We start from the raw sequence: 21,067 nt of genomic DNA on the forward strand, positions 1-21,067 counted from the left end.
AGAAAGGAAAAACCCTCATTTATAAAGGTTTGCTGCAGATGACTTAACTGAAAATAAATGAATAGTTCCTATGTGTATAATACATATTTATCTATTTTACTTATGCCTTTATGCCAGCAACTTGCAACATCTGAGGTACAATTTGTTACATTACTTTTGTTTTTTGCAGCACAGGCAGGTGAAGTGACTTCCTCAGGGTCACACAGTGGTGTCAGTACCAGGATTAGAACTGACAAGCTCCGGGTTTGCTGAAATATTACTGAAGAAAGAAAAAAAACGAAAACGGCAAATGGGGCTATGCATACAAATGTCCATCCATCCATTATCCAACCTGCTATATCCTAAATACAGGAGCCAATCCCTGCCAACACAGGGCACAAGGCAGGAAACAAACCCCGGGCAAGGTGCCAGCCCACACACACCAGGGACAATTTAGAATCGCCAATGCACCTAACCTGCATGTCTTTGGACTGTGGGAGGAAACCGGAGTACTCTGAGGAAACCCAGACAGACACGGGGAGAACATTCAAACTCCACGCAGGGAAGCGAACCCGGGTCTCCTAACTGGCACCTTTCACTGCACCACCATGCCGCCCGCATACAAACTTAAAAGGTTTAAATAAAACAGAAATATATACCTTTATTTTTACTTCCTTAACTTGTGGAGGGTGTATCCTGTAGCAAAGCCCTAACTTTTTTCATGAAAGCCCCTTTCAGTCAATAAGCCTTAAAAACAGGTGTAAAGCTAAACTTGCAGCACCACTATTCAATTACACTTGCCTAATGCCTCTCCTAAGGGGACATACTGTGGGATCTAGGCATCAGTCAAAGCACCAATCACAGGCCCGATTAGAAAGCGGGAAGCTGATTTGTCGTCTCCCTCCCATGTAACAATCACAGCCCGTGTTACAACGCATTATATATATATGTAGATATGTATATATATGTTTACATAACCTCTTTAACACACTACTTCCCCGCTGCGAAGCACGGGTATTTTGCTAGTTTATAATAAACCCACATGTGACAAATTGTCAGTGATAATTTCGAAAGACGGAGATATCTAAGAGTAGATATTTGTGTATATCCAAAGGCAAAGCATGATTCGTCATTTATGTCAAATACATCACCACATGCTGACCCTTTACTCTTTCCTTTGCTTTTCACAGATGGCGAAACAGGATGGTCATACCATATGAAACAAACACATTCAGAAAAACGAGTAACACCCATACAATATTTCGGGTAAAAACTAGCGATGTGTTCCCATGTATTTAACTCATCTCAACATCTATCGCAACATTACATTATTAATGCGTACGTAAAAGTTACAGCTAATCGTCTCTCCTTTATTAAATCGAATCAAGCTAACCTTAGAACAAAACATATACAAGGTCTCATTGATCACGTTCAAAATTCAAATATCAATAGTTGCAGTAATATTACCATCATCATATCAAGGTAGTCCAAGAGCATTGCAAAAGTTATATCATGATGCAATGGCAATATACAGAACTATTTGTAAGTAATAAATCTTGCCGACCATGACGTGCAATTCACACTGGCCAGAAATCCGCAGCTTCTTGAGAACAAAGCCACCGGCTACATCGGCTCTGGATATTCTCATTTCCGTAAGTAGATTGTTTTATCAGAAAGTCTTATTTTTATTAAATGAACTCGAAACAGTGCTTGGGCAAAAAGGAGCTCTTGATATGCCATTTGTATTACAACATTTAGAGTTTCCCATGAGAATAGCTTTTGCAATGACAATTAACAAATCACAAGGACAAACATTTGAAAAAGTCGGTTTATTTATAAGAGACAAAGAAACAATATTCACTCATGGCAGGTTATATGTTGCATTATCACACTGTATGACCAAACAAGGAATCAAAATTCAATGCGATCTTGAAAAGTTCATTCCAAATATTGTTTTTACTGAAGTTTTAAAATGAGAAGTGAACATAATGCATATGTAACAATTCCCATGAGACAGAGAGAAAAAAAAAAAAAACAAACACACAACACTTTAAATTGTATTTCCACAGGACTAAACGCGGGGGTCGGCGAGCAAAGTGAGCAGGGGCAGATCCCCCTAGTCACCTTATAAAACTAAAACAGCATTTTTACACCTATAATACAACATTTTCAGACACACTCATTAGTAGTAATTTATTCATAAATGAAAATTGTCTCCTCTATATTATTAAAAGAAAGTTTTTCCTTAAAACTTGAAGGTTTGAAGGAAAGTTGTTTTGCACATATACAAACAATTTCATAATCAAAACGGTGACATTTTCGTTATACCAAATACACTCCATCCCAGCAGCTTGAGAAGGAATTGTCACAAAGTAAAGACAAAGAGCTACGTATATTTATAGATAACTGAATTTACTTAAAGCTCAATTAATACTTACTCTGATTGGCTCACTGCCTTACATTCACTTGGACTGGCTCTCTTCTGGAAACCTCACGTAACAGCTTACATTCCCCAAAATAAAAGGTCTCATGTCACTATTTTCTTGATCTTTAAATACTTTAAGTTCCTGTATGCGTGACATCTGTCAAGTCTTACTGGGTTCATGATAACCAACTTCTTTTTTATACTACTTCTAAGATAGATGCTTTTTATTATATAATAATATTTATATGAAGGATATGAAAGTAGGAAAATTAGAAAATATAAAAAAAGTGAAGATCGCAGTAGTGCAAACAAACTGCCTCATTTAACTATGCACCAGTCTAACTTTGGTTTTGCACAATAATTACTACACTATTGCACCTTAACACTTAATTTTACTTTACTCACATAATTTTACTTATTTATTATGTTCCACTATACTGTTATCTTTCAATCTATGACTTTTTGTTAATTTAATTGATATTCTTCTAACTTTGCACAGTTTTTGATAAGCGGATCAGGATGCATTTCACTGCGTGTTGTCCTGTATAACTATGCATGTGACAAAAAGAATCTTGAGAATTTCAAAAACGGAGTTTACCGCACATGCATTTATTGGTTACTTTGTTCATGTATATATATTTATCTGTCTGCTTATTTAAAAAGCTACATTCACCCCAGGAGTCAAAAACGTTCTGTCTAGCCCTTGTACAAAAACCTAGACAAAAGCTGGGGTATCACCTTGGTAACCCCATGTACTTTTGGAACTGTGAGAGGAAAATAGCACGACTTTACAGACAGGAGTCCAATGCAGAACTCTTAATCTTTTTTTTATATACAAAGTAAAAAAGTAACAACTGCTGATGATGTAGATCATATTGTCTGTGCTGAAATTCCAAACAGAGAAACCTATCCTGACCTCATTAAAAAGATTCAGAATATTGGGACTCGCAAGATTACAAATATTGTTTTTACAGAAGTTCTGAAATAAAAGTGAAACTAATGAATTCAAAGGAAAAAAAAAAAAAAAAAACCACACCACACACAAAACCTTAAAAGTGTGTATCCGGAAAAACCAAACACAGGGGTTGGCGAGCAGGGGGCGAAGCCCCCTAGTGTGTGTATTTTATTTATATAGACTCACACTCTCATACTCACACACAAACACACACACTAGACAAAGAGCCCGTTTCGACAACGTAAGATGAAACGGTCACGAGTTTGTGTCAGCAGTGTATGAAGAACAAATGATAAGCAACAAAGAAGTTGTTTTGTAATGATTGTAGTCCGCTTTACTCATTATTGTACAGGCTTGCACGGTTAGTTGATGAATTTTCCAGACCTATTAGTATAATATTGAATGATGAATGTTCCAGTACAATATGGAAAAGTATAAGCACCACAAACCTGATATAGGTGTATTGAATGAATGCGTAATTGAATCAGAATCGAGCTGTAGTCAAAATCGCCTTTCAGGCCTCTAGAGCTTTAATCGAAGTCGCCTTTCTCTTTGAATTTTTGCGGCCATAAATCCGCCGCCTGCCGCGATGTTGGGGTTGGATGTCGGTCTCGTAAGGTTTTTTGGGCGACTGTGCATTCGACTTCGGACGGACATGAGTGAGGAGGCAGGCGAATTATGTATTAAAGATAGATATATCTACAGGTTTATTTGTCATATATAGGTTAACACAGGGTCAGCATACAATGAAATGTGTATGACGATAAAAGCAAGTCACTCGGCCTAGATCCAATAAAGCTAAAAAAAATAAAAAAAAAGTTAAAAATAGACAAGCCATATAAAATGTGTACATTTTAAAAGAAGTTAGAGCAATACGAGTTGAATGAGCAGCAAGTACAAATGACAGTTATTGCACAGATAATGTTTTATAAGTACAGATGCATATTCCATAAAGTGCAGATGCATGTTCCAGTCAGTATTCAGAGTATGTGCAGGTACAGTCTGTGTGTGAGTAGTGCAATGTAGATGTAATGCAATGTAGGTGTAATGTAAGTGTATGTAAGTGTTTAGGTGTTGCTGTTGAGGAGTCGAATGACCTGGTGGTAAAAACTGTTCTTAAGTCTTGTAGTCCAAGCAGCCAGACTCCTGTATCATCTGCCAGACGGTAACAAGGAAAACAGCTGGTGTGATGGATGGATGTGGTCCTTTATGATGCTGCTTGGTCTTACGCAAGCACCGATGGAGGTAAATGTCTTCAATGGCAGGGAGACACTTGCCCGTGATGTGCTCTGCTGCCTTCACCACTCTCTGTAGTGATTTCCGGCTGCTGGCAGAGCAGCTCCCATACCAGACGGTAATGCGGCCCATCAGCAGACTCTCGACCACATTCATGCCAAACTTCCTCAGCCTCCTCAGGAAGTAGAGCCGCTGGCAAGCTTTCTTAACCACAGTGTCTATGTGAAGGGTCCACGAGAGATCCTCGGTGATGTTTACTCCGAGCAACTTGAACCTGTTAACACTTTCAACTTCTACGCCGCTGATGTAGATGGCCTGGTGTTCTCTGCCTTGCTGTTTCCGATAGTCCATGATCATCTCCTTGGTTTTGTTGACATTAAGAGAAGTTGTTATCCAGGCACCAATTACTGAATGCCAGCACCTCCTCTCTGTAGGCCGTCTCATCGTTGTCAGTGATAAGGCCTATGATGGTTGTGTCGTCTGCAAACGTGATGATGGTGTTTGTGCTGTGTTTTGCAACACAGTCGTGGGTGAACAAGTAATACAAGAGGGGGCTAAGCACACAGCCCTGCGGCGCTCCTATGTTTAAAATAAGTGATGAGGACGTGCGTTTGCCGACTCTCACCACCAGGGGCCCGTTTGTGAGGAAAGAGAAAATCCATCTGCAGATGGTCGTCCCCAACCCAAGGTCGTCAAGCTTCAAGACGAGTTTTGAGGGGATGATGGTGTTGAATGCCAAGCTGTAATCTATGAACAGCATTCTTGCATATGTATTTCCTCTTTCCAGGTGGGTGAGGACAGGGTTTATGGTTAGCGCAATGGCATTCTCTGTAGCTCTGTTAACAAATTGGAGAGGATCCAGCGTGTCAGGGAGGGATGAGCAGATGTAACCTTTGACCAGTTGCTCAAAGCACTTCATAATGACCGATGTTAGTGCAACCGGGCGATAGTCATTCAGGCAGGAGACCACCGGTTTCTTTGGGACAGGAATAATGGTGGAGGCCTTGAAGGAAGTGGGGACCACTGACTGCCTAAGGGAGAGATTGAAGAGATTGGTGAACACACCTGCTAGCTGGTCAGCACACGCCCAGAGGGCACGGCCTGGGATGCCATCTGGTCCCGGAGCTTTGCAAGGAATGACCTTTTGAAGGACCGTCTCACGTCAGACATTTCAAGGATCAGAGTGACAGACTCACTGCCCCCTTGAGGATATAGCACCTGTTCTTTGTTGGCTGCATCAAAATGAGCATAGAAAGTGTTGAGCTCATCTGCAAGACATGCAGTGGGCTGAACACCGACTGTTTTTCTTTTTATAGTCAGTGATGCAGCAGAGTCCATTCCACAGGCGCTTGGTGTCAGAGCTGTGGTAGCTTGACTCCACTTTGTCCCCGTAGTCCTGTTTGGCCTTCTTGATGGACCTCCGGAGGTCGTATCTGGCTGCTTTGTATGCATCAGAGTCCCCCAAGCCAAAGGCAGAGGTCCGCATCTTGAGCTTGGCCCGAATCTCCCTATTTACCCAGGGTTTCTGGTTAAGATATATGCAAATGGTGGTTTTAGTGACATCATCATCAATGCACTTGCTGATATATCCTGTGACAGAGTCTGAATTCACTGATGTTGCCATCAGCTACATCCTCAAACATCTGCCAATCAGTTGTTTCAAACCAGTCCTGTAAGACCCCCTCAGCTTCATTGTCCCATTTGTAGATGTCCCTGTAAACCGGTTTCTCCTGTTTAAGTCTTTGTTTATATGCGGGCAGCAGCAATATAGAGCAATGGTCTGCTTTTCCAAAAGCTGGTCGAGGGATGGGGTTTGTAGGAGTCCTTAAATAAGGTGTAACAATGATCCAGTGTTTGATCACCTCTTGTGGGGGTGAGATGTGCCGATAGTATTTAGGGAGAACTTTCTTCATGTTTGCTCTGTTAAAAGTCTCCCAACACAATAAATGCTGCTTCTGAGTTAGCGTTCTCTAGTCCACTGATAAAGCTTCGGCTATGGATGAACTGTATGATGTTATCAGCTTGTGGGGGGATGTAAACAACTGAAAGGAGAACTGAACTGAACTCCTTCAGGAGGTAAAAGGGTCTAACTTTAATGGTCAGCAGCTTGAGAACCAGTGAGCAGTGCGTTTTTAAGACACACACATCCGTAGTCCACGAAGTGTTAACCATAAAGCACACACCCCCTCCCCTTGACTTGCCCGAGTCCTTCGTTCAGTCTCCCTGATAAACTGTGAACCTGTCTGGTGTGACTGCGCAGTCGGGTACGCTGGGCTCCAACCGCATCTCTGAACGCCAAAACGCAGCAGTTCGTAATGTCTTTTTGGTGCTTTATCTGAGCACGCAGCTCATCTAATTTGTTGTCCAGAGACGGAACGTTAGCGAGCAGGATGCTAGGCAGAGGAGGCTTGTTGTTTCTCTGTCGGGTTCGGCACAGAACTCCAGCGTGTTTCCCCCTCTGTTTTCCTTCGGCGTCGCGCGAGTAAGCAAAAGACTCCAGGCAGTACAGTGTCCGCGATATCAAAAACTGTTATAAAATCCGAACTGGTTGATGAACGTAATTCCAATAGTGTTTGCCGGACATACTGAAAGTGTGATAAAGTAGTAAGAAAATAACTTTTTGCTGAGATGACTCGGAGCTCTCATATTATATACAGTAATCCCTCGCTATATCGCGCTTCGCCTTTCGCGGCTTCACTCCATCGTGGATTTTATATGTAAGCATATTTAAATATATAATCGCGGATTTTTTGCTGGTTCGCGGATTTCTGCGGACAATGGGTCTTTTAATTTCTGGTACATGCTTCCTCAGTTGGTTTGCCCAGTTGATTTCATACAAGGGACGCTATTGGCAGATGGCCGAGAAGCTACCCAACTTACTTTTCTCCCTCTCTCACTTGCGCTGACTTTCTCTGATCCTGACGTAGGGGGATTGAGCAGGGGGGCTGTTCACAAACCTAGACGATACGGACGCTCGTCTAAAAATGCTGAAAGATTATCTTCACGTTGCTACCTTCTGTGCAGCTGCTTCCTGAAGCGACATGCTGCATGGTGCTTCGCATACTTAAAAGCTCGAAGGGCATGTATTGATTTGTGCTTCTTTGTTTTTCTCTGTCTCTCTCTGCTCCTGACAGAGGGGGTGTGAGCTGCCGCCTTCAACAGCTTTGTGCCGCGGTGCTTCGCGTACTTAAAAGCCAAACAGCCCTATTGATTTGTTTGCTTTTCTCTATCTCTCTGACATCTGCTCCTGACGCGCACTCCTTTGAAGAGGAAGATATGTTTGCATTCTTTTAATTGTGAGACGGAACTGTCATCTCTGTCTTGTCATGGAGCACAGTTTAAACTTTTGAAAAAGAGACAAATGTTTGTTTGCAGTGTTTGAATAAAGCTCCTGTCTCTCTACAACCTCCTGTGTTTCTGTGCAAATCTGTGACCCAAGCATGACAATATAAAAATAACCATATAAACATATGGTTTCTACTTCGTGGATTTTCACCTTTTGTGGGGGGTTCTGGAACGCAACCCCCGCGATGGAGGAGGGATTACTGTATATACACACACACATACATATATACATATATGCATAGTCATGCTTGGGTCACAGAAAACAGAGGAGGTTGAAGAGACTGGAATTTTATTCAAACATGCTCCTTGAAAGGAAAGGGTTGACACCTCCATTTGTCAATTAAAAGTAAGCATGGGGTTCTTCTTCGGAGGAATACGAGCCAGGAGCAGGAGAAGTCAGAGAGACAAGGAGAAGCAAACAATCAATTTAACAAACTAAAAGAAGCCTGTACAGGCTTTTTAAGTAGGCAGAGCACCGCGCGAGAGGCATATTATGCGACAGAGCCGCCAGAAAGGTAAGGAGGAATGTGAAGGTAGTCTGTCAATGTTTTTCAGGGGTTTTCCCAGGGCCGTCTGTATTCTCTGGAGGTGCGATCAGTTCCACAGCTCACACCATATTATATATATCACATACATATAAATAAAATAAAATGTGGAAAGCATACCAAGACAATTTATGCATAACTATATTGGCCCAAATGATTATGTGACCCCCAAGTCTCATTTATCTTCCACAAAAAAAGCCTATTTGTTTTCCTGTTTTACACAGTATTATAGTATATCAGTTAGATACATCCACCTATGCTTTCAATTCAGTATAATTGACCACTTTTGGAAATCTATTTTCAAATATAATATTTGTAATATTTCTCTCCCCCCCCCCCCCCCCCTTTATTTTATCAACACACCCTTGCAGAGAGCAGGAATCTAACTCTGAAACAAAAACCAGAAACACAAGGGAAAAAAAAAAAATGATGTCAACAAATTTTTGACATGAATGCCGTAGCACTGTTACTTGGTTTTTGATTGTATTAAAAAAAAAAAAAAACTTATAGAAGTCAATTAATAATAGGGGTTATTAGTACAAGAGATTTCAATAAAAGACGTTATGAAACACATGCTAGTACATGGCATATATTGATTTTGAAAAAAAAAAAAAAAAATCAGTACATCCTTGTTTAAATTTATACTTTTAATAATCAGAACATAAGTGACATTTACCTAATTTTCATCTTACAATTGGTAGTCATGGCCAAAAATGCTGGAACACCTTCACTTCTTTCAGAAAATTGCTTGGCATTAACATGTTTATGTCTATGCATTGCAATGACATAAAAGAGCAAAGAAAAAAGTCAAATCTGATATCTCTCACCGAACTCAAGAAACTCACGCTATGCTAAATTATAGGCACCCTTAAGCTGATATTTGGCTTCATAATATTGGATAATAGATGGATAGATGTTGGAAACAATAACTAAAATTAATCATTTCCAGTTACCATGAATGAGTTTCTTATGCTTCCCTATTGGAATCGTCAGTGTAGAATGATTTTTTTTTTGTCTGCGCTCTTCTAAAGCAGGGGTAGGCAACGTCGGTCCTGGAGTGCCACAGTATGTGCAGGTTTTTGTTCCAACCCAGTTCCTAAATGAGAACTCAATTATTGCTGATGAAGCACATATTGCTTAAGTGACATTTTAATGCTTCATTTTAGTGGTCTCGCTTGTTAAGGTTCTCCAACCTTAATTGCTTATTTCAATCTTAAACTGCTGCATTCAGTGTTTTAATTGCTCCTTATTAACAATAAGATGTAAAACAGGGGTAGGCAACGTTGGTCCTGGTGAGCCGCAGTGGCTACAGGTTTTCATTCAACCCAATTGCTTAATTAGAAACCAATCATTGCCAATCTCAGACCTTATTTAATTTTATGGCTTGTTAGTCTGTGCAATGTAAGGCTTTTATATCGTAGATTTTTTTCCTTTCCAAGGATATCATCCAAATGATTTGAAGCCTAAAACAGATCATTTTCAGTCTGTCACATTTTTCTATTAAGTGTTTTATTAAATCAAACCGTGCATGATGAACACACACAGATGTAATTGGAAAAAAGCTAGCTGGAGAACTGCTGGCTGCTTTGTCTTTTACATCTTATTGCTAATAAGGAGCAATTAAAACACTGAATGCAGCAGTTTAAGATTGAAATAAGCAATTAAGGTTGGAGAACCTTAACAAGCGAGACCACTAAAATGAAGCATCAAAATGTCACTTAAGCAATATGTGCTTCATCAGCAATAATTGAGTTCTCGTTAAGGAACTGGGTTGGAACAAAAACCTGCACATACTGTGGCACTCCAGGACCGACGTTGCCTACCCCTGTTCTAAAGCAAACAAAAAAAATAAACAAGTGAATACTAATGCATCTTTAATTTCTACAGTTTTTGGGGAAAGTACAGGATTGCTAATATTTTGGCCAGGACTGTATTATGACTTGCAGAAACCATTATGCTGCTCAGCATATGAAGGATTTATAAGAACAGTTCTCCAGGGAGGTGGATTATTTACAAACAGTTAATGTTAGATACAGATGTCTGCCCAAACACATTCATTGACTTTTGAGCAATGATGGTTCAGAGATATTACAAAGCTTCTAAAAGAAAGCCCGGTGTCCATGCATTATCATGCCAGTCATTTAGGACCAGGAAAAATGGAGCTGAAACTTAAGGGCATTTGTCGTTCTACGAAAGTGTCACAATTGGGGTAGCACAAGATTTTTTAAATCTTTACACCTAACAGTAAATCCCATTCATTAGATATAGGAGTCTTCCAATTTTTTCACGTTGGGCCGGGAAAAGCTCAACTGCAGCTTGGCAAAAATTGCACAAAGTGTCATAATTTAGCTGGCTGGATTGAATATGGTGCAATGAATAAGTATCTGGCTAAATAAGGAGCTGCGAATAAGTAGCCATTTGCAGCCTCGTGGAAGATGACTTGACACTTAGCGTGGCCACTGATACTTCGCATTCGAATTGTTTTTTTTGTTTGTTTTTTTTTAAACTGGTGCATAAATGGCACCGAGTTGCACAACGTATATTTTGTTTTAATCGTATTGCTACTTTGCGGAATCTGCACTAAAGGGGATTAACCAACGGATTCTTCCGAAACTAGTGTTTTAACTAAAATGTACAAAAGATGTATTATATTCTTCCAAGCACACGTACATTTCTGATAAAGAAACCAATCGATTTCGCACAATTCTCGCATTGGCGGCGTTGAGGAAGCATCCAAAATAAAACTACGAATTCCAAAGCGTTTATTCAGTCGTTCATGCATGCCAAACAGATATTAATACAAAAAGTAAGTTACCTTAGCCTGAAGATCTACGGACATTTCAGCTAGGAGATGAAAGTACGATTGTTCTTCCGTTTTATAGCAGTTTGGATACTCTTGGAATATTACCGCCATCTGCTGTACGGAGGGAAACGCTCTCATTCCATTTCATATGGTTAATTCTTTTCTATTACCGTGTTTCTAAGGAATTTCATTATTTCCTTGTAATTATCAGCGCCGTTGTCATTTTTTTCCTCCAGAATATCCTCACAGATATTGTATTCCCTATAGTTTTACAGAGATAATTTAATTAGTGAGCACCTTTGATTTTTATATAGAACACAGTGGAGTACACCCCAGATAGTAGACAATTCTGGGTGAAATGTAGTTGGCTTTAGGCACTTAAGGTTCAGCTATGGTAATGGTAAATGTATTGTGGCCCAGATGTAACCAGACACAATTAGGGTTTTACATGGTGTACGGATTCTGCATTCTGATATGCTGGGCCAAATGTGGCTCATATATAATCAAGAATGTGAAATATTTTTTGGCAATTTTATTTATGGACCAAAAGTGGCCCAGCTATATTCAGCCATATGTAAGGATTGCATGCTATTCAGATTCTATACAAATCACTGCCCAAATGCAATTAAACACAAGTCCAGTATGTCTGGCATTGCAGATTTGGGCAAAAATAAGGCATAACTGTAACCAGAAACATTCAGAGACCCTTGACCAAGACCCTTTACCTAAAACTGCTTTGTCCTGGGTATGAGATTAATTTGCATTCAGCCCTGCAAACAGGTCTTCCAACTTACAGGGAAAACTTGGGGGTTTGTGGCAGGATTGGTTCTCCAGCCACCATAAAAAAAAACTCACACTGTTCTAGTGTGGTGCTGATGTGTCACCCACTGCACTCGTGTCTCAATCCAGGTGGTTTGTCGTGTGGTTGCAACATGCTAACAGCACATGCTCCCAACCTCTCTCTCTCTCTCTTTCTCTCTCCTAATAAGGTCCAAATGCAATTAACCATTAGGTAAAAGGTGTATTTCATTTCCATTTTGGGCCAACAATGGCACAGCTATAACTAGCCACATAAATCTGTGAAAGGCCTCTTTGGTAGGGACACCTTGACTGTAAAAAACAAATGAAAAATCTTCGACTAAACTATTTATACTAATATGGCTCTTCTGCAACCAGAAAAATGAGAAGCCTCCGCTGACAAATAGAAGTAAATTAAACTCCACTATAGCAGCCAGCCACTGAGCCACTCCCTGTCCCTTGTACTGTTCTTCTTCTTTACATCCGAGCCAGGTTATCTGACCTCTAGTGGCTGACGTCTTAACATTTATAAACTCCATGTCATTTCCATCCATGACTAGCCTGCAGCTGGACGGGACTAACTGCTATCCTAAAGGGGAAGACAAGCTGTTTCACTCAAAACAAAACTGTACACAGTACAACCTAATAGTAGAAATAAAAACAACATTAACCTTTTAAAAGTTACTTTGGTACTGCATTAAAGCAAATTAGAACAAGACCAGTAAACCAATTTTAAAAAATTCTATACCAATAAAAAGGTTCCCCCCGGCCCCAACTGCCATTTTCAGCTTCCCGTTCCCTGAGTTTGTGCACGACCAAAGCAAGTCAAGTCAAGTTGGGGAGCATGCACTGGTACAGTGTGTTGCCACAACCACTACACGAAGAAACAACTGAGGATCCCAGTTGGCAACCCCCCAGGCAGATACACAGTCCAGTCCCACCCTCCGGAAATGACCCTCTATCTGCTGCAGCCAGGTGTTACGTGGGTGACTCCTTGGCCTAGTCCAGCCACTCAGGTCCCCAACAATGAGGATCTTACGAGCTGGATCACCCTCGGGGAAACGCGCCACATGGCCGTAGTGCCATAACCGACGCTCCATCACAATGCAGGTAATGTGCCTCTTGCGGGACTCCATGGGCAACCTCTCATTCGACACAAAGTCAAACCAACGGTACCCAAGGATTTTCCGGAGAGACACAGTACCAAAGGAGTCCAGCCTTCATCTCAGGTCACTGGATAGCGTCCATGTCTCACAACACCCAGTCCATACAAGCATTGAACAGAGTAGGAGCAAGAACACACCCCTGACGAACCCCAGAATCAACTGGGAAAAACACAGAGGTTCTGCCTCCACTCTGCACAGCACTCACTGTACCAGTGTACAGGCCGGCCATGATTTCCAGCAACCTTGAGGTGATCCCATGAACCCTCAGGATGTCCCACAGGGCAGAATGCGGAGCTACAACTGCTATAAAACAAAAGAAGAACAAGAGGAAAAGGAGATTACGGAACTTCCTCCAAGTTTGAAGTGCTGCGATTCAAATACTTTGCACTGTTTTATTTTGTTCCAATCATGCTGCTGTGTGTTGCTATGGGTCGTAGGAGTTTTGACGATTTATAATCTGTAAATCACCCATGAACAAGGATTAACAAAGGGCCAATAGTACATATTGCATATGCCACAAATTTTTAAATCCTCTTCTTTCAAATGTGTAGTTAATCATTGCATATTCTGTCTCCTAATATGCCTAAAGTTTCCTTTAAGAAATTTCTTTGAGCTGTTTGCCATTTATCTTGCAGATTACCATTCCTATGGATTTTCCCAAAAGAGTTTACCAGGGGATTTGCCTTTTCTGTATTGCTTTTTGCTACTGTGGTTTTTATCCATTAAAATTGGTATGCCTGATTCTTTATTTATGCCATTTAGTCATCAGAATATCCCCCGCACTTTTAATAAATCAGTATGACTATGACATAATCAGTATGACATAAACAAAACATTCTCCAATAATCCCTTTTAGCTCCTTTGATTATTCTTCTTGCTTTCTGTTTATTATAATGTAACACATCTTCATATCTGTAATACTCTCTTTTATTGCAATACAGTAGTGCAGTCATCACTCCACCAGGATACCATTTTCTTATCTTTTATTCTACTTGAGGTTTGTGGAATTGTTTCTTCTTTCAGAAGTGACTTTCAGATTATACCCATTGTGGCTGACCCTTTTAATAAAAGGTCTGGGGAGAGAGCATATCCCGACCATTACCTCCCCTGTAGCGCTAGAGGGCAGCTCCCCTGGCATGCAGCAGTGTCACAGGTTTAGAATATGGAAGCTCAGCCCTGCTGGGGTCCATGGCCACTGCCAGGGGGTAGCTGGAGAATTGCTGAGCCTATGTTTGCAGCATTTCTGCCACACCGGGAAGTGGTGGTGGAAGTAAGTCAACGAGCACCTGGAGCACCTCTGGGTGCCTTATAAAAGGAGCCAGAGGCCACGAGAGAGAGGGAGAGGGGCACACGGCATGCTTCTCCACTTTTGAATAACAGTGTGTTGTGTGCTGCACTTGTACCTCTACCTATCCTTGTCGGGCAGCTGTATGTGCCCCGGTGGTCCACACCATCCATGTTATCCTCGTCATTAATTGTCAACACCTTATTGCACTTATAAATAAATTCCAATTTTCAGATTTAAACTTTTGTTTTGGATTATAGCCAAAATTCTACGTATCCAGTTACATTTTTATTTGACAAGATATTGGAAAATGATCTTTTCCCAATGTAGATTTTTGATAAACCTCACGTGTTCACTTCCAACTATATTATTACAAACAAATATTAAGATTGAACATGACATTAATTTGTATCTTGTATCCCAGCATTTTCCTTTTCCATTATTGAAAAAAAACAGATTATATTTATCTATTATTGATTCTAATATTTTCCCATTATTATTTATCTTACTGCTCCATAAGGTGCTGTAAACACTGAAATCCCGCACCAAATACAATTTTTATTATTAGTTGGAAATAAACCTTCTAGTGCTATACAGCACTTAGAATATGAATTATAGAAATTTATTAGCAACAAGTTAATATTTTGTAACCATACTTAAATGGAAATGCAGTCTAGTTCATATATATTTTGAAATTATTTGAAAATTTGAAAAAAATGTTAACTGCAATTGTGGACATAACCATGTTTCTTTATTACATATTGTGGAAGGAAGGAAGTGGGATTGAGATTGATGATTTTGCAAAAGACTTGCAATATTAAGTTTTGTCCGGTGAATTAAAGTAAAATATGATTAGTAAAATAGCCATCAGGAAGTGATGGGCCAGAACAAAATACAGATGGATTAAAAGATCGATTAAAAATTTCAATTTTAGAAAAAAAAGTGAGCAGCTTTTTAGATTATAGACTTTGAAGTAGGAAAAATGATTAATCTCATTACATGGTGAAAATGGTAACATTTTAAGCTTAGAACTAGAATTGATAGAAGAAGAAAAGCCATCAAGGACGATTAACTGCTCCGATTCCCATTAAGCATTATTGTAAACAAAAGCAAATGACTGTTTGGCTAGTCAAGATACGCTTATGGAAATTTTGCTTTTATATAACTGTATAAGTCAGTTGGAAATTTTTATTGGGTTTGTTTGGGTTCCAGCACATATTGGGGTGAACGGAAATGAAATTGCTGATAGTTTATCTTAAAAATTTGTGGAAAAGGATAAATAATGAAATTAACAGTAGTATAAAAAGACAGGTTTTAAAATTATGGTGGAATTAATGGGAATGAGCAGTTAAAGATAGACACATATGATTCATAATAATGTCACCCCTTGTAAATATGTAGTTAAAACAGAAGAGGAGAACTAATATTAAGTAAGGTAAGGCTAGGTCACTCAGCCTTAAATCAAGGACTGTGTCTAATAAGTCACCACCAAGATCGATTGTGTGCAAAATATGGATCAATAGAAACAACTCAACATGTGTTACTTCACTGTATTCTGTATCAAAATCAAAGATGGCCACTAATTCAGGGTTTCTGCAAAACTAAAGTGACTACAATATCACCAAAAGATTTCCTAGACTAGAAGAAAAAGACAACAATGCTGATATTTGCAAAGTACTAATACAATTCCTTAAAAACACTGGATTGGAAAAAATGTTTAGCCTATAATATCAAATGAAGAATCATCCCTCCATACAGTAGATGGAGGTAATATACCACCAGTATTGAAACTGCCATATAACAAAAGAAGAAGAAGAAAAATAAGAAGAAGGGGGATGGTGGTTTGAGACTTTGAGAGGAAATGGCAAAATGACGAATATGCACAGAAACTATCTCAACAAATATGGTTACAATAAATAATGAAGATGAGAATGAAGAAAGTGAAAAATGGCAAGAAATGAGATGAACTGATAAAATAAACAGAGAAAAGGAGAGGTTCAAATTAATCAGATGCATGAAAAGGAAAAGGAATACTGATATTTCATATGGATACAATGTTATAATAAAATGGATGGTGGCAAAAATTTAGTGTGTAAATGTGTTAGGAAATACTCTCACTCTCTCCTCTTGCTTTACTCTTAATTGGGAGAAGCAGTAGTTCTAATGTAAGATCGTCCAATGTTATTGATTTCTTTGCCTTGACATCAAAAGTGAGACAACCAACCCTCTGCAGCAACCGAAGATTTAAAACACCTATTTTAAGACAAATGTGCATGTCTCTATCCATAAGCTTATTTATGGCAGTGATCAGCCTTCACAACATATATGCCAGCTTATCCTCCCAGTTTATTAATCTTGCTTTTATGTAATGTTCTTGTTCTTTATCAAATAGCTCACTCTAGCTCAACTGTCTTGAAAATGACCATTACCGCTTATGTCTGTTGCCGGAGTCCCTTCATTTTACAATTTTGTTTTTTATTAATAAATTTGAATCTCAAGAATTTTATTTCTTGTTTCTGTTAATTAACCAGAAGGTAATTGTATGTAAGTTTATGAAAAGTAGATATGATTAATAAAATATTTTGAAAAAAAAGAAAAACATTACATTTGAAGAACTGTGGGATTCTATTCTTCCCCTGTCAAATGTGTTGATTTTCTCAGAAAAAATAAAATTTAGGCTGGAGGAATAATTAAAGATAAACGAAGCAGAATGTCTAATTAAACCATGTCATTCAAAAACCAAACAATGGTTTCTAATTAAGAATTTGATTGGAATAGAGGCCTGTAGCCTCCGTCACCCTCCACACCTAGGGACAACCACCCCTGCATTTATTTCTGTCCTAGCCTTTTCTCCACTATCCAGAAACCTTTTGATGAATGTGAACCAGGTTTACGTGAGTATAGCAAATCGTGTCTGAAAAAAGTATCACAGAAAAAGGCATGTCTGACCAAAACTGTAAATAGTGGTCAATGTGGAACAATACTTATAACTTTTATAAATTATGTAAATAAGTAATGTAAATGTACAAACATTCAAAAAAGCACAAAAGAATAATAAGTATGCAGTAGAATGAATGGTACCATAGATTAATTAGTAAAAATTACATGCATACAGTAATACAAGTATACACTCACCGGCCACTTTATTAGGTACACCATTCTAGTACCGGGTTGGCCCTGGTTTTGCCTTCAGAGCTGCCATAGATTCAGCAAGGTGCTGGAAACATTCCTCAGGGATTTTGATCCATATTGACATGATAGTATCACACACTTGATTCAGATTTGTCAGAAGCACATCCATGATGCAAATCTTCCGTTCCACATCCCAAAGTTGCTCTATTGGATTGAGATCTGGTGACTGTGGAAGCCATTTGAGTACAGTGAACTCATTGACATATTCAGAAAACCAGTATGAGATGATTTGAGCTTTGTGATGTGTTGCAATATCCTGCTGGATGTAGCCATCAGAAGATGGGTACACTACAGTCATAAAGGGATGGACATAGTCAGCAACGATACTCAGGTAGGCTGTGGCATTTAAGCAGTCCTCATTTGGAGCTAAGGGGACCAAAGTGTGCCAAGAAAATATCCCCCACACCATTAAACTACCACCACTATCCTGGACCATCGATGCAAGGCAGGATGGATCCATGCTTTCATGTTGTTGATGTCAAATCCTGAACCTACTATCCAAATGTCGCAACAGAAATCGAGTCTCATCAGACCAGGCAACATTTTTGCAGTCTTCTATTGTCCAATATTAGTCCACTGTGTGCACTGTAGCCTCAGTTGCCTGTTCTTAGCCGATAGTAGCGGCACCTTGTGTGGTCTCCAGTTGCTGTAACCCATCTGCTTCAAGGTTCGACATGTTGTGTGTTCAGAGATGCTCTTCTACATACCTTGGTTGTAACGATTGGTTATTTTAATTACTGTTGCCTTTCTATCAGCTCAAACCGGTCTAACCATTCTCCTCTTACCTCAAGTATCAACAAGGCATTTTCACCCAGACAATTGCCGATCACTGGATATTTTCCCTTTTTTGGACCATTCTCTGTAAATCTTAGAGATGGTTGTGTGTGAAAATACTAGTCCACCACTGAAATACTCAGACCAACGCGTCTGGCACAAACAACCATGCCATGTTCAAAGTCACTTAAATCAAATACAGTATGATGCCCATTCTGATGCTCAGTTTGAACTTCAACAGGTCACCTTGACAATGTCTAGGTGCCTAAATGCATTGAGTTGCTGCCATGTGATTGGCTGATTAGATATTTGCATTGACAAGCAGTTGAACAAGTATACCTAAATAAAGTGGCCAGTGAATGTTTAGGAATGCCTGCATTTTTACACCTGTAGGATCTGTAAAAGGCCTATTGGTTAGAAAAAAGGAAGGACATAGTGTGTTAATTGTGGCAAAACTGAGTACAGTATTTGGCTAATAAACATTTGAAAATACATGCATCTTTAAAAATTTCCCTTTTTCATATACAGCACTTGGGGAGTGGAATGTCACCTCTTTTGGGGGAAAGAAGCCAGAGTTAGTGGATAAGGCAGAGCGCTACCAGATAGATATAGTTGGGCTCATGTCCACCCACTCACTTGGTTCTGGAACCAAACCCCTCAAAAGGGGCTGGAATCTCCTTTTCTCTGGAGTTGCCCTGGAGTAAAAGGCATCAGGCAGAAGTGGGCTTTTAATTTAGACCGTGCCTGGTCAATGGAATGTTGACGTTTGTCCCAGAGAAAGAGAGGGCTGCCTCTGTGCAGCTGAAGGCCTTGGAGTGGACTCTGACTGTCATATGTACTTATGCAACAAACGTCAGTTTGTAGTACCAGGCCTTATTGGAGTACCTGGAATGGGTCCTGGAAAGGGTCCCAAATGGGGGCTCCATAGTCCTGATGGGCAACTTTAATGCCAACTTGGGTAACAATGGAGACACCTGGAGAGGTATAATGGGAGAAACAGCCTGCCTGGTCTAAATCCGAGTGGTATTTTGTTATTGGACTTCTATGGTAGGCATGGTTTATCCATAACAAACACCATGTTTGAACTTAAGGTGGAAAACATGATATGTTACAGAGGTGAAAGTAAGAAAGTTTCTTAATGTGATTTTTGTGGGCGGAATAAGAAAGGGAGGAATCAAAAATGACACCAAGATTCTTTGCAGTAGAGGCAGGTCTGATGAGATCACCGCCAAGATTGACTGGGAAGGAGCTCATTTTATTAAGTTGCACTTTAGGCCCAATTTGCAGGAGTTCAGTTTTGTTGCAATTTAATTCAGAATCAGATCAGAATCAGAATCAGCTTTATTGGCCAATTAGATAGATAGATAGATAGATAGATAGATAGATAGATAGATAGATAGATAGATAGATAGATAGATAGATAGATAGATAGATAGATAGATAGATAGATAGATACTTTATTAAGCCCAAGGGGAAATTCACATACTCCAGCAGCACCTTACTGATAAAAAAAACAATATTAAAGATTGATAATAATGCAGGTAAAAACAGACAATAACTTTATATAATGTTAACGTTTACCCCCCCGGGTGGAACTGAAGAGTCGCATAGTTTGGGGGAGGAACAATCTTCTCAGTCTGTCAGTGGAGCAGGACAGTGACAGCAGTCTGTCGCTGAAGCTGCTCTTCTGTCTAGAGATGACACTGTTTAGTGGATGCAGTGGATTTTCCATAATTGATAGGAGCCTGCTGAGCGCCCATCGCTCTGCCACAGATGTCAAACTGTCTAGTTCCATGCTTACAATAGAGCCTGCCTTCCTCACCAGTTTGTCCAGGCGTGAGGCGTCCCTCTTCTTTATGCTGCTTCCCCAGCACACCACTGCATAGAAGAGGGCGCTCGCCACAACCGTCTGATAGAACATCTGCAGCATCTTATTGCAGATGTTGAAGGATGCCAGCTTTCTAAGGAAGTATAACCGGCTCTGTCCTTTCTTACACAGAGCATCAGTATTGGCAGTCCAGTCGAATTTATCATCCAGCTGCACTCCCAGGTATTTATAGGTCTGCACCATCTGCACACAGTCACCTCTGATGATCACGGGGTCCATGAGGGGTCTGGGCCTCCTAAAATCCACCACCAGCTCCTTGGTTTTGCTGGTGTTCAGGTGTAGGTGGTTTGAGTCGCACCATTTAACAAAGTCCTTGATTAGGTCCCTATACTCCTCCTCCTGCTCACTCCTGATGCAGCCCACGATAGCAGTGTCATCAGCGAACTTTTGCATGTGGCAGGACTCCGGAGTTGTGTTGGAAGTCCGATGTATATAGGCTGAACAGGATTGGAGAAAGTACAGTCCCTTGTGGCGCTCCTGTGTTGCTGACCACAATGTCAGACGTGCAGTTCCCAAGATGCACATACCGAGGTCTGTCTTTAAGATAGTCCACGATCCATGCCACCAGTTATGAATCTAGGTTGGGTTGTGTTGAAGGCGCTAGAGAAGTCTAGAAACATAATTCTTACAGCACCACTGCCTCTGTCCAAGTGAGAGAGGGATCGATGTAGCATAT

General features: G+C 40.0%; 1 protein-coding gene across 1 annotated transcript in view; it reads right to left on the reverse strand.

The window, feature by feature from the left end:
- mtap (methylthioadenosine phosphorylase) overlaps positions 1-11,414 on the reverse strand; it is a 191,737-nt gene extending 180,323 nt beyond the window's left edge. Inside the window, exon 1 of the mRNA XM_028805159.2 lies at positions 11,301-11,414. Within this exon, the coding sequence (XP_028660992.2) occupies positions 11,301-11,399 (99 nt within the window). The 5' untranslated portion in view covers positions 11,400-11,414. The remainder of the gene's footprint in view (positions 1-11,300) is intronic.
- Between the last annotated feature and the right edge of the window lie 9,653 nt (positions 11,415-21,067).

Source organism: Erpetoichthys calabaricus, chromosome 7 (assembly GCF_900747795.2).
Source record: "Erpetoichthys calabaricus chromosome 7, fErpCal1.3, whole genome shotgun sequence".
Lineage (NCBI taxonomy): Eukaryota > Metazoa > Chordata > Cladistia > Polypteriformes > Polypteridae > Erpetoichthys > Erpetoichthys calabaricus.